Below are 13,599 nucleotides of genomic sequence, written 5' to 3' on the forward strand. Positions count from 1 at the left end.
CCAAACCCTCAGACATCCTTTGGGCACCCCTAGAGGGGGCAAGCCCTCAGCAGGGGCCAAAAAGCTATTTTTTACTCTAGGGGGACGCGGGAGCGCACGGTATGAATACGTTTGAATACCATGGAGCTACAACCCTCTGGAAAGAGCAATGTGTTACCTTGAAACCACAAGAACTTAGTTCATTTGACACCTACGCTTACAAGATTCTTCCAACACCCCCAGCAATGACTAACAAAGTTTGTCCTAGCCTATGCTTTCAACCCGAGACTGCAGATTCTGGTCTTACACCAAAGGTCTTATCGACTTCCTTACCTCTTGCATCTTGCGCTCGTCCATGCTCATTTTCTCCAGGATGCCGCTTTCACGGACGGCCGGCAGCTCCTGCCACAGGGTGTTCTGAGGGGTGATCGACCGTCGACTCCTGGGTGAGTTTCCGCCATACTCTGAGGAAGTGGGGGAGCTCTCGGTGTTGACGTCAAAGCTAGTTATGCTGCAGTTGCGCGGCACTGCCTGGCGCTTTATCTCCTTGCGAATGACCGTCTGGCGATATGTTTGATACAACGGCTCTGGTGGTGGGAAACCCGCCCCAAAAAAAACGACAAAGAAAAAAGGACCAGATCAGAGAATTTCCAAAGATACAAATGAGCAGACAGGGGCCATCTAAAAGCTTTGTTTCGGCCAACACTTGGAACCCTAACAGGTGGATATGGTGAGAGATGACCTGCAAAATACACCTGTATCCAGCATAACCAATCAACCCAACCACAATTCTGATCTGTAGCACTGATAGGTCAGTTTACTGACCCAAGTAGGAACCCGTGAGTGCATCTTAATCCTTATCTCTTCCACCTGTGCTACTTCAACATTGGAGAGACGTACACCTCTGCAAATTACCCACATCCTGACCTCCTGACAACTCCAGCAGACTTTAATGCAAACGTGCCGATGCACCACAACCCAGGCCAGCACCACCACCACGGCTCATGAATAACAATCCCAGGTGCTTCATAGCCTTACCAACTTACATTATGATGCAGGAGGTCTACGCTCAGCCGGGGGTGTTTTGTAAAATGCATGCCTTTGGCCCACCTCATCTCTACCTTCTGCTCTAACTTTCAGTGTTATGCGGAAGACACTCGGCTCTACTTTAGGCTCCCCTCAGCCTCTTCTCCTCTCCTCTCTCGCTCATTCCAGACTGTCTATCCACGATTCAGCAATGATGCGCCTGCAACGATCTCTGCCTCAATGCCAGCAAAACGGAGATCCTCCTCATTGGAATCCCTGCTCCCGCTTTCCCTCTGGCCCCCGTGCTTGGGCCCTCTCCCTGCGCCTTCCTGTGAGGCAAAAAACCTTGGGGCCATCTTGAACTCTACTCTCTCCTACTCTCTCCTTGTCCCATCACATCACAGAACTCTTGAAGAATTCCCACTGTTAGCTGCACCTCCTCAGAGCTATTCTTCCTTTTCTCACTTTCCCCCAGAAGCTCAACGTCTCCAGAGCCCTGGTTCTCTCTAGGCCGGACTACTGCAACAGCCTTCATCTCATCTCAATCTGTCTTCCTCTACTCTCCGCCCTCTGCAACTAATCCAGAACAGGACTGCGAGAATTGTCCTTGGCCTCAAGCACAGGGACCATCTCTCTCTAGCCCTGAAATCTCTCCACTAGCTCCCGGTGGTTGCAGGGATCAAGTTCAAGACCCTATGCATTGTCCACAAGGCTGTCTGGTGCCGGGGCCCACACTACATCCAACCCCCTCTTCCTAAACATCTTCCTTCTCGAGCCCTTCGCTCAGAGCTACCTCCAACTCTGACGGCCAGATGCTTCTGGAATGGCCTCCTTGACCCTCTCAATCTCGAGAAGGACCATCTCGAGTTCTGAAGCATCTCAAGACCTTCCTTTTCGTTTCTGCTTTCTCTCGCACTCCCTTGCGGACCACGGTTTGCCGCGCTAGCTGGTTGCCTGGCTACCCTCTGAACTCAAAGGGCACCAGGTTTCCTCCACGACCGGCAAGCACCTGCACTTCCTATGGGCCTGCGCGCACTTAGGGGCCGTTTCTGTAACACTACAGGCTGCCCGCCCCCTTTTTTGCACTTCCTTAGCTGGCTCCCCTAGCTGCACTTGCGCAGAGCAATTGCTGCCTTGACCGAACTTCTCTTAATCCACTCCCCCCCCTCCTGGCATTCCCCACTTTGCACAATCTGAAGGACACAAGGCCTAGTAAGATAATTTTTTTCGTCCTCCCTGTGTCTCCCACCTTGTCTTGTCACGCCTAGAAACAGTTGTGTACAGGCGTGTTACATGATATGACATTTATAACATGCCTATACACAAGTGTTTCAAGGCACGACGAGGCAAGGGCGGGAAGACGGACAACGATCCTACTAGGCCAGGCGATATTGAGATCACGCACGTAAATGACTCATATCATGCCTTTAAGAGGGGACACATTAATGAGAGCATTGATCCCATGCGTTACTGTGTTAACTTGGCTCGGCGTGGGCTGGCTCTTTCAAGGCTTGTCCAGAGTGTGTGTCGGATTAGTGGACTCCTCTAATAAGTCACTCGGCAACCACAACCAACTATCCATACAGCACTATGTTGCTACTAGCTAGGTTTGTGCTATACAAAAGCCAAATTCAAATATACACACCTGCAGCGTCCACCCAGTGAGAACTCTTTCACTACTTGGAAGCCTATTTCGTTCCAACTGACCACTCCTGAGAAGAGACATCTTGCAAGACTCATTGAGGAATGGATGTTTGCCCGCATCCTACTCACAGAACACATATAGGCACAGAACATGTCAGAACAAACTTTTTTCGCCTTAGTATTGAGGGTGCAATTAATCAACCTAAACAACTGTTTGCTGTAGATCTAGCTAATTCTACTGCCCCGCCAGGCCTTCGTCTTCTGCCTGCCCTCGCTTGTAACCCTCACACAGGATGGTCCACCTTCTTTTCTTTTACTGTTCAGGATGTTTCTGAAGCTATAAATAAATTAAAATATGCCTCACTCCTCGACCCTATCCCTTGGGCCAGGCTTAAGAACATCTCCACCCAGATCGCCCCCTGGATCACAGCTGTAGTCAACTACTTGTTTGCAGCGGGAATTATCACGGAGGAGCTGAAGCGTGCCCTTGTGATCCTGCTCCTAAAGAAACCACAATTGGATCCCTCTGTACCATCTAACTTTAGCCCAATTTCACTTCTGCAATTCCTTATGAAATTGATGTAATCTTTGATCACCCCCCCCTGTTTAGTTCCTTTGTAGAGTCTTCTAATTTCTACAATCCGTTTCAATCCGGCTTTCCTCCTGGTAGGGATACGGAATCCCTACTTGTATCAGAAACGGATGATCGGACACGCCTCGTCAACCAGGGTGGAGTGGGGGCACTTATTTGATTAGACCCGTCAGCCGCCTTTGATACTGTTGACCACCCCACCCTGATCACCCATCTATCCTGTGCTGGACTCTCTGGACAGGTACTTGCGTGGGTTTCCTCCTTTTTGGAGGGTCTGTCCCAGTCGATCTTTCTATCAACTTTCTACTCTAAAGATATGGCTTTAGTCTACGGGGTCCTTCAAGGCTCTGCTCCATCACCCATTCTGTTTTACATTTATATTCAGCCACTTATCAGACTCATTCTCTCCCATGGCTTCATGTGCTATTCCTACGACGACGACAGGCAAATTATCTTGCAGCTTGATCGATCTTCTGAGACAACGGAGGAACTGCCTTGATTCTGTGGGGGGATTGGATGGCGGACAATTGGCTGAAGCTTAATGCTTAGAAAACAAGTGCTGGTTGTAGGATGTTCTAATCCTTCCCTCTACTGGACCCCTGATTTCTGGCCTTCCACGCTTGGGCCTTGACCTTCTACAGTTGCGGTGTTGAAGGATCTAGGTGTAAAATTCGCAGCTTCTCCGTCGATAAAGGATCAAGTCTCCACTGTTTGTCAATCTGGTCACTTAAATCTGCAGACTATTTGCAAGGTTCTTCCTTTTATTCCCTCCTGCTTTCATGCCCCAGCTGTCTTCTCACTGGTTCCTAGTAGTATTGACTACTGCAATTCCCTCTACCTGGCACAGCCAACTTATCTGCTTCACTGCCTTCATTTGTCACAAAAAACATGGCTGCCACTGTGATTCTTCATCCTCCATTTGGCTCTCGTAGGACCTCACTCCTACACCAATTACACTGGCTCCTGGTAGAGAAACATGTTCTATTCAAGTCTCTATGTATTGCGCACAGAGTGTTCTATAAAATTGGAGCTGAATACATTCAGGCTAAATTCTGTCCCTATATTCCTGCTAGGGCACTGCGCTCCCAATCATCTTTGGCAATTCGGATCCCTTCTGTAAAGCCCCCTCGTGTAGGGGGACGAGCCTTCTGTGGGGCTGTTGCGAAAGCCTGGAACTCCCTCCCCTTGTTCTGCGGGCTGTGACTACTTATCTATCATTTCACCAGCTATTATAGACCCATCCGTTTTAGATTTGTCCACTCTGTCTGCTGCCCTGGGCCTGAATAGTTTGTAGCGCCAAGATGCCTACGGGTGTACGTTGCACTTTAGAAGTGTACTTAACAGAACATAACAAAATATCACAGTTGCCCAGTAATGCAATCAGGCTATTTATTTATTTTAAAGGCTGTGGAGAACAGAGAACAGAACATTTGGTATCTGGGTCTGGCCTCCTCAGTGGCTCAAAGGACGAATAATCACTGCAAATGGAGGGCTCGCCCCCCAACAAACACCACAGCTGGGCTTTATCTCCGACTGTGACTTAACTATGGGCTCTATTGAAGGTGAACAGTCTGGTGAGCCTCAACATGGAGGGCTACTGAAACTGACTAGTTATCCATGTCGTGCATGTCTGCTTACTCCTCCCAGGTCCAGCCCCCCACCCCTCTTATTCCCCCGAAATAAGCACTGCCAATCGGAAATTCTACTATACACATTTTAATGCTTACCGTCCTGTAGGCGGGACTCCCAATCAATGGATTTTGGTGACGTGATGGCCGTGCTGTAAGAGAGCAGATACAGGTGTTCACTATTACACCAACTGGGGCGAAAACGTCTTGTTGCAAGCAACTAGCCAGTCATAAAACCTGACTCGCCACTTCAATTCTGCACGTAAACACTGCACCCATTTCTTACTCGACAAGAGTCAATTATCACTAGCCTATGGCTAGAGGCGAGTGCAAATGTTACGCACGGACTCCCACATATCCTGGAGAATCCCAAATAATAGCACTTGTCCTCTTCAGCAACTTAGCCCAAGAAACAGAAAATTGCGCACACAATAGCACATACATGGTTGCCTTCTGATTGAACTGAATGGAGTGCCAACACCTTCCTATTTTCTTTTCTGTATCCACCTGCAGACAGAATGGGAAACTTCTCAAACCTGTACCTTTTCGTGCACAGAAAAGGGATCCAATCAATTTGAATGTAGTCCATATTATCTACAAAGTCAGCGTTGACTCTGATGCCAACTTATAGCGCAAGATGGGAACTCGTATGCAGCAACGACAAGGAGTGTGCGTAAGAGGGGCGAGGAGTGTTGTATTCAGAAAACATGCAGAAAATCCAGGCACTGGCTTAAGTGGGCCCTGTATTCACAACACAAGTGGAGCCTGTGGGATTCCTGCTTTGGGTGTGAAGAGGGAGCTGCCGGATAATCTTGCTCACCTGTGTGTGATGTTGCACGAGCCATGTAACCTGGAATACACTTTGTGTGAATGTTCGGTGAGTGGCAGCTGGATGGGGCGAGTCTTCGCTGCTTATGCTCGGCCTGAACCAGCTTACCAGTAGCTCAACTATTTACGGCAAACTGAACACTAACCTATGTATACTTACCCGAGTGGATCTTGCAGCAGCGATCGGGGCAGCTAAAATGAGTGTCCACCTCCCCTATCCAGCACATCAAACTCTGTTTGGCTCCCACTTCAGGGAGTTGTGGTTCCCCCCCCCCCCCCATGACACTGCTCAGTGACGGACATGGAGCAAAGGATATAGCTCTTTCCATCGCCGTTAATTTCTACGACTGGCTTTTAAACGTGTACAGAATTACGAAAAAAGTCACCAAAATGTTTAGGGGGGCGGGAAAGGGCAGATAAGGAGTGGGGGGGGGGGGGGGAGTTAGGGAATATGTAAAAATAGGTAACCCCTCCAAAAACAAATTCAATGACATTTTTCATAATGTTCTACTCGTTTAAAAGCCAGTCGTAGAAATGACTGGCAATGAAAGAACATAGAGTGCCTGAGAAGGGCTATTTACCTGACCCTTGACCTTAGGAGCCCGACTAGTGCACGACCATTTATTGCTGTAAAAGTGCCCTGCATGTTTTCTGGAGGTCCCCAACGAGTGCAGCCGCGTGCACAGGCTCATATATTACCTTTCTAGGTCAAGTTGCAGCGTGCTCTGCAGCGCTCTCCAGCTGTGGGTAAAACCTCATCCATGGCGGCACTACAGGAGCCCACTGCTCTGTGCTGTCTTGGAGCCTAATGATTGGTGTCATGAAATGTAATCACCTCCGAAGGCCACTGCTGGGTCTGCTCTTGGGGCGTTCTAGATGCGTTATTCTGGAAGTGGTCCCCTCATCTCGGGAAAACAAGAGTGGAACGCTTGATCATGTGGAATCTTTGATCTGGAGCCACAGTGTCACACCTTTATGTGTCCCCGATGCACCATGCGCTACCATGCAGTCATTTTGTCCCGATGTCCCTAGGACTCAAGGTTGTCGGCAGTTGCAGGGCTGGCACATGGACCAATGTGCCTCGTCTGTAAGGTACTGTGATGAGCGGGCACCGTGTAACACTGTGTTGCAGGGTTTTATTTACCCAGTCATTGCCTGCTGTGACGAGTGGTGACGGCAGAATGGGTCCGTTGCACCTGCTGCCTTGCCAGGAGCTAGACTAGGGGTGGAGTACTGCATGTGTACTTCTTGATTACTGCAAGGCTACCCCAAGAGTGCAACAATACCGTGGGGAGTCCAGCTCACTGCATTGATAAGATCGCCATTAATGGCCTCCTAAACTGCAGCACAAGTCCGCGCCGCTAGAGCGTATGATCGGAGGTCAATGCGCTATAATGAATATGGCTTTTCTTGTGAGGTTGCATGTTATGTGCCTGTATGCTCTTTATTTCGGTTTCAGGTGTGTATGCTCTTGGCTGCCAGAGTGTCAGTGCAGGGCTACACATATTGAGTTTGATTTGCATCAGTTAGAATGTGCAAGGGACGTGTGCGTCTTTGCATCACTCCTGGCCTATTGTCCAGATGGGGGAAACGCAATAAGGTTGCACAGCTGGGAAATGAGGAACATACAGACCTGTCCGTCGCTGGTACTCCATCAAAACACACCCTTGCCTTGTCTCTCGCCTGGACTTCATAGTCTCCTAAAAAATATATATATATTGCGGTTATCATAAATGATATGCTCTTTAAAAATACTGATACATACGCATCTAAAAGCCGACAAAAAACACAATGCCACGCTGGCACAAGCCATGAGCGTGTGTTAAACACTACATCTGGTGAGAACATCTATTGCTGCAGTGCTTACAAGGAGAAACAATGGTCATGTAATGCTGTAAACTATAGTATCAACATTACTCCCCAGGGCCTTGTGGGCACACAGGCTGCCCGAGTCTATATTTCTCACTGCAATAAAGTTCAGGCCCGAAGCTCCGCTGGATAATTGGGGGGGGGGGTTGTGCATGCACTGCGTAGTTCTACTGCCAAAATAAGGATTCCCATCACCTTCATGTTTTCCCCGTGCAAGGTGACTGGCCCTTGTAAATCCAAAAGCTAGGGCTGGGACAAATCCCATCCCACGTCCGATATTGAAGAGATTCTATGCAATTATCTCGAATATTAAAAGGTCGCACCCAAAAAAGACGATTTTTTTTCACCCGATTTTGTGCAGTCTTTAATATTCAAAATACATCAATACCCCCTTTTGAAATCGGGGTTTTCACACCCAAATCCACCTTCTCCTCTGCCCCACCCCAATCCCACACTCAGACACACCTTTTCCCCAGCCACCCTCCTCACCCCGAAATGCACCCAGACACTCCTTGCCAGCTCCCTCCCCACCACACTGTCCCCTTTCACACACACACACTTCTCTGAAACCAGTCTTCCCCTGCCCCTCTCGGCCAGCCTGGCAGCCCCCGCACACACTCGTGTGCGGCAGGGGCGTGACAGTTAAGATTTAGAAAGACTGCTCTGAGCGTTCTCAGAGCGGTCTTTTCCAATCGGTCCTTTTCATTTTCGGGAAAATGAAAAACACACTTTACTTCATACCATTTAAGAATTGCCCGTTATTTTAAGACAAAGAAGAAACGATATGTTATGCTATGTTACTATACAGCACCAAATCACCACCCTAGCAGTTTCAAAAGGACAATCCTTGCCCATGCCCCGGCCGGGGAAGCTAGGCCCTGGTCTGATGCCAAGGAGAGAAAGAGTGCAGTGGAAGAGTGAGGCACGTGGGGAAATACTGGTATTAGTGTGGGCGTGGCTAGTCCGCTGAACATGGACTATCGCGAGAAAGAGAATGGATCACCTAGCGTTGCATATGCAAGGGAGCGTGTGCTCGGGCAAGCCTGGCAAATATGTAGCCTTTACATACTTGCAGAGCCCATTTATGGGAAGAAAAATAAATGTCCCTAATATTAATTCTGGGACGGCCAAACACACTTCAGAAGGTGGCCTTGTCCAAGATCAGGACCGCCAGAAGGTGAATTGTAATAAATAACCCTACTAAAGCAAAATCTAGTCATTGGATTGGATAAAAACAATATCTGAAGGCGAAAAATACCTATATATAAAACAGGATACCATGAGACAGAAAAAACGAAATGTGACACCCAAATACTGTTTAAAACATCCAGACTTAAAATAGCAAAACAGAATTATGAGGTTTCGCTCAGATCTATGGCCCACCACAGCAAAGTGAGCAGTATGGGACCAAAAGCGAGACAAAAATGGAACCTAGAGATACTGCAACAAAACAAAAAAAAAAAAACCACAGTCCTTGAGACTATGTAAGGGTAGAATGTGAGGCGCTGATAAAAAAAGAAAAATATTTTCACCGATATTTTGGGAATGATAATTTAGATAACGACAAAGTATGGGAAAAGATGCAGCGCGCACAGCACACCTGTCTGAATCTGGCAATCATAAGACTTCTGGAGAGGATACAACTAGAAGATTCACCTTCCAAGTCGAATCTCAGGCAGATGGGAGAAAAAAAGAGATAGAATAACTTGATAATAAGATCTTTCCAACAAGCGTATATTGACACAAGTGAGGTTACAAGTTGAAAAGATCACGCCAAGATGAGATGCCAAATATTGAAGATCTAGGATACTGCACGATCTGATGCACCCGAGTTACACACAAACATGGTTGTAGGTTTGGAGATGGATGTATTGAGGTGAAGACCCAGGTCAACTAAAACAATTATTATAATGTCCACTTTTTTATGGTTGTTCATTAATTCGATTAGAATGTACGGATCTTTTATATTGTTGCATTTCAAATGAATAATCGCAATTGTTTCTATTCTAAATGTTTTATATTTTATTCTTCACTATAATGTTAATATATCTTACTTTAATTTAAGATTGAAATCATTCGGAAAATTGTATTACAGAAATGTTTATTTGAAAAGTTGTATTGCAAAAAAAGGTTTTTTTTCTCTTTTCCAAAAGAAGGTTCTTGGTAACAATAGGTAGGCGAGTGGGATAGACAACGTAGCATGAAACCATTTTATGGACTTACAATGCATTTCGATTTGTATGAATGACTGTTTGGAGGAAACACGATTTCTGGTATTAGCAACATAATGCCACAGAGGCATTTCGGATAGAAAGCTTAAAGAATGAAAGCGGTTCACAACCACAAGATGGCGCCCACTGCTGGGTCACTCAGAGATCCGTTCTCCCGCTAGCTCTGCTCTTCACCGAAGTCACAATACGCGGAGCTGGACATTTTGGAGCAGACGTTTGGCCGCAAGACCCTTTTTGACGGCCCAGTTTGGCGTGACCAGTTGGAGGCAGCCCCGGCCTTTGGGGGGGGCCGGGGGGGGGGGGGGGGGTTTGTGGCAGCCGGGCGACTGCCTGGGGCGCCGCGCCCTCCAGGGCGCCATTAGCCTCTGCCACGCCAGCTCGGGGAGTCTTTCAAGGGCTCCCCCGAGCTTGTGTAGCGGGAGAAGGCGCAGCAAGCGGGCGCATTCAGGAGCCGATTCATGGAATCTGTGAGCCGGAAAACAGGGATTTGTGCCCCTCTTTCGGCAAATTTTTTTATTTTTATTTTTAAACACAAACCGCACGTCAATATGGCCCGAGGACCAGATGTATTTTTAAACTTTATAACCAACTGTATGTTCCTGTAGATTCATAAGAGAAATTGATTTTTTTACCCTCATCGGGTCCGATTGTTGCGGAGGTGTCCGCAGAATTTGTAATATTGGCCCACACTGGATAGCGCTTTGACACTTTGAAGGGCCTGGGAAGTGTTAAAGTAAACATTATAAATATACACATTGGTGTGGCTAGTGAACAAGCGGGCGTCAGTGAGGTTGTAGAAGGAGCGAGCAATGTGGCAGGGCCAGCAGGTCTCCCGAGTGAGGCCACTGAACGTGCGACTGTCTGACTGTGGTGCGCTTCTCATTCACTGCATGGGGGGGGCAGACGGGTAGGGTCACTAAATGTTTGAATAGGGCCACATCCCTTGAAGGCTCCGGGTGAGGGGGTGGTCATGGTGTGCCTGGAGGAAGAGGCAGCAATGCATATTTCAGGTGGTGGGGTCCTGGTCCTCCGATGCCCTCCTCTGCCCACTGCTTTTGATGGCATACGTCTTGTGCATCTGCTTTCCATGATCCGGATATTGTGGCGCAGAGCGCAGCCGCCAGGGAACCAAAGCACGCGCCTCGCAGCGTTAATCCCCGTAAACCCGGAAGTTAGGCAGGTATACTCCTGTTCCTCCTGAGAGTATAGCTTTCCTGCTGCATACTGGGAAATCTGGCCTCAAGCTCATCCTAATCTTCGCTCTGGCATTCCTTTGTGGAACCTCTATGCCCACAGTCGCTGGTGCTCCTGATTTCCGAGTCTTCTTGGTGGGAGGATCCTGAATACCCTGCGCTGCTCTGCCAAACGCCTTCCTCGAGCGTGGGGCGTCTTGCCCAGGATGCAGCGCAGGAAATGGGCCGGAACAAGACGCAGCGTCGCTCTGGCAAGAAATGTCTTGCCAAGGGCGCTGCTCCGTCCTCTAGTCCCAGGAGGGTCCCAGACACGACTCTCACAGATCCTGTGCCCCATCGAGCAGACCGCTTTCAGAAGACTCCGTTTTTGTGCCGAGTCTTCAAAACACGCAGTACTGGAGCCTGCATACAGAAACTGCCAAGGCCTCACATATAGGTTTGCAGCTGTTGAAACTGGGACATATGTCCTGCATTTTAAAGACATCTCTTTATTAGGGTGAATATTGTGACCAATCAAAACAGAAGAGTCCCTTATTCGCTTAAAAGCTTTTCTTAATGAATCACTATAAGACATGTTTAACATTTAAACTTGTGGACATTATGTTGTTCCCATTCTGCTCCTTGCTTTTATGCAACTCGCCAGGATTGGGTTCTATATATACACAATGTGTTGTGTAACGCCCCTCGGCCGCGCCCCTCCTAAGACGCGACGGTTCCCCAATAAAGGTTTTCCATTTCCAGCACTGCCAGGATGCCTGCAGTTGCTGCAACTGCAGTTCCTGCTGTCTCTACCGTAGCACTTCCTCGCTGCTGTGTCCACCTTTTTGTGCTTTTTTTTAAAGGGGGTCCTTCAATGACGTGGCTCCTACTGTTCTGGACTTACTACCTTCCTGGGACTCTAAACGGAAGCAGTCCCCTACCGAGACCGGATTCCTACACCTAACCTGACCACTGCATCCACGATTCCTGGGCCTACTCTGCAGCATCCATCACCTCGGTCATATTCACAGGGGGTTTGAGCCTCTGATCCTGCTGTCTTCAGTGCTGGAAATGGAAAAATGGACTAGCGGAACTGTCACCTATTCGGAGGGGCAGGGCCCCAGCCAGGTTGCACAATACAATATCTCTTCATAGAACCAAATCCTCGGCGATTTGCATAAAAGCCCAGAGCATTATGGGGACATCATAATGTCCACAATTTAAAATCTTAAACAGGTCCTATAGTGATCAGTAAAAAACCTTTTAAGGGAATAATGGACTCTTCTGTTTTGATTGGTCACAACATTCACCCTAATAAAGAGATGTCTGTACATTGCAGGACATATATATATATCAATTTGGACAGCTGCACCAATATGCAAGGCTTTGGCAGTTATGTATGCAGTCTCCAGTGCACAGACTTCCGAAAGCTGGTTGAAAAGCAGGTTACTAGATCTGGGGACAAATTACAGAAACTTTGCACTGGTGCAGGTATTAGCACTAGGGCAACGTTTGCCCTATTTTTAAAAACACTAGGATATATTAGAAAATGATTGCACTATGACAAATGCACCTCGACATTGTATAAGCACCTGGGGAAAAAAATTGCCCTAGTGATATGATATGATAGTTTATTTATATAGCGCAAGAAAGATACATTTTGGATGCGTTTTTTCACCTGGGCAAGGTTTGCCCTAGTGCTAATACCATTCCGTATTAGCACTAGGGCAAACTTTGCCCTGTTGCAATAATGCAGTGAAAATCTATCTTTTTTTGTCCAAGAGCAATTTTTGCCCTTTGCCTACCCCATGCCAAATTGTACTCGTCATGGTGCAATCATTTTCCAATATGTGCCAGTGTTTTAAAAAATTGGGCAAACTTTGCCCTAGTGCCAATACCGTGCAAATTTGCACTTGCACCAGTGCAAAGTTTCTGTAATCTGGCCCCTGGTTGGTAGATTTCTGTGCGTGGGCCTGGGGATAGGACAGCGCTCTGCTTTCAGAAGACTATGCAGCGCACCGTGCCGAGTCTTCTTTCTGAAAGCGGTCTGCTCGTTGGGTTGAAGGATCTGGGAGAGTCATGCGCTAGCCACTGGTTCTGGTGGACGGAGCTGCGCGCTGCTCGGTCTAGTTCCGGCCCATTCCTTGCACCGTTTGCCTCCACCTTCAGTGTCAGCGGTGTGTACGTTGAAACCTCCTTCTAGCCCTTCCCGCCCCCAACTGTTTTTCTCCAGTGGACTGTTGGCCCTGCCCAGCAACTCTCCATGCCTGTGCATCTGGTCAGCGAATTTGGACCAGGATTTCTACTAGTTGGGTCCCCAGGCGGCTGGTTGGCGGCCTCTTGGCTCCCATGACCTGCAAGTAAAACATACCTCCATTGACACTATAACCTTTGCCCTGTTGGTATTTATGGACAAACTTTTAAAACTCCCTAAAAGTGGTGACGTTATTTGCTGGACTGTAGCCCACCATATGTGTTCCCATTGTGGTTCTGGTTTTACGATTTATAAAAGCCACCTGGTATTTGTATGCATTTCTCTGCGAAAACAATGACCAATATATTTGTCTGTTAAATCCTTGTAAAATAGCCAAAACTGTGCTGCCTTGTATTTTTAAACAATGTAAAAAGTA

The 13,599-nt window shown here is 47.8% G+C and overlaps 1 protein-coding gene across 8 annotated transcripts in view; it reads right to left on the minus strand.

The window, feature by feature from the left end:
• The window catches only part of ARHGEF15 (Rho guanine nucleotide exchange factor 15), a 592,319-nt gene that overhangs the window by 76,823 nt on the left and 501,897 nt on the right, over positions 1-13,599 (minus strand). For all 8 annotated transcript variants that reach the window (XM_069646189.1, XM_069646186.1, XM_069646177.1 and 5 more), the window contains 3 exons: positions 7,331-7,397; positions 4,969-5,021; positions 313-566 (listed from right to left, as the gene is read on the minus strand). In XM_069646189.1, the coding sequence (XP_069502290.1) occupies positions 313-566; positions 4,969-5,021; positions 7,331-7,397 (374 nt within the window). The remainder of the gene's footprint in view (positions 1-312; positions 567-4,968; positions 5,022-7,330; positions 7,398-13,599) is intronic.

This window comes from Ambystoma mexicanum, chromosome 1p (genome assembly GCF_040938575.1).
Source record: "Ambystoma mexicanum isolate Mex_15411 chromosome 1p, UKY_AmexF1_1, whole genome shotgun sequence".
Classification (NCBI taxonomy): Eukaryota; Metazoa; Chordata; class Amphibia; order Caudata; family Ambystomatidae; genus Ambystoma; species Ambystoma mexicanum.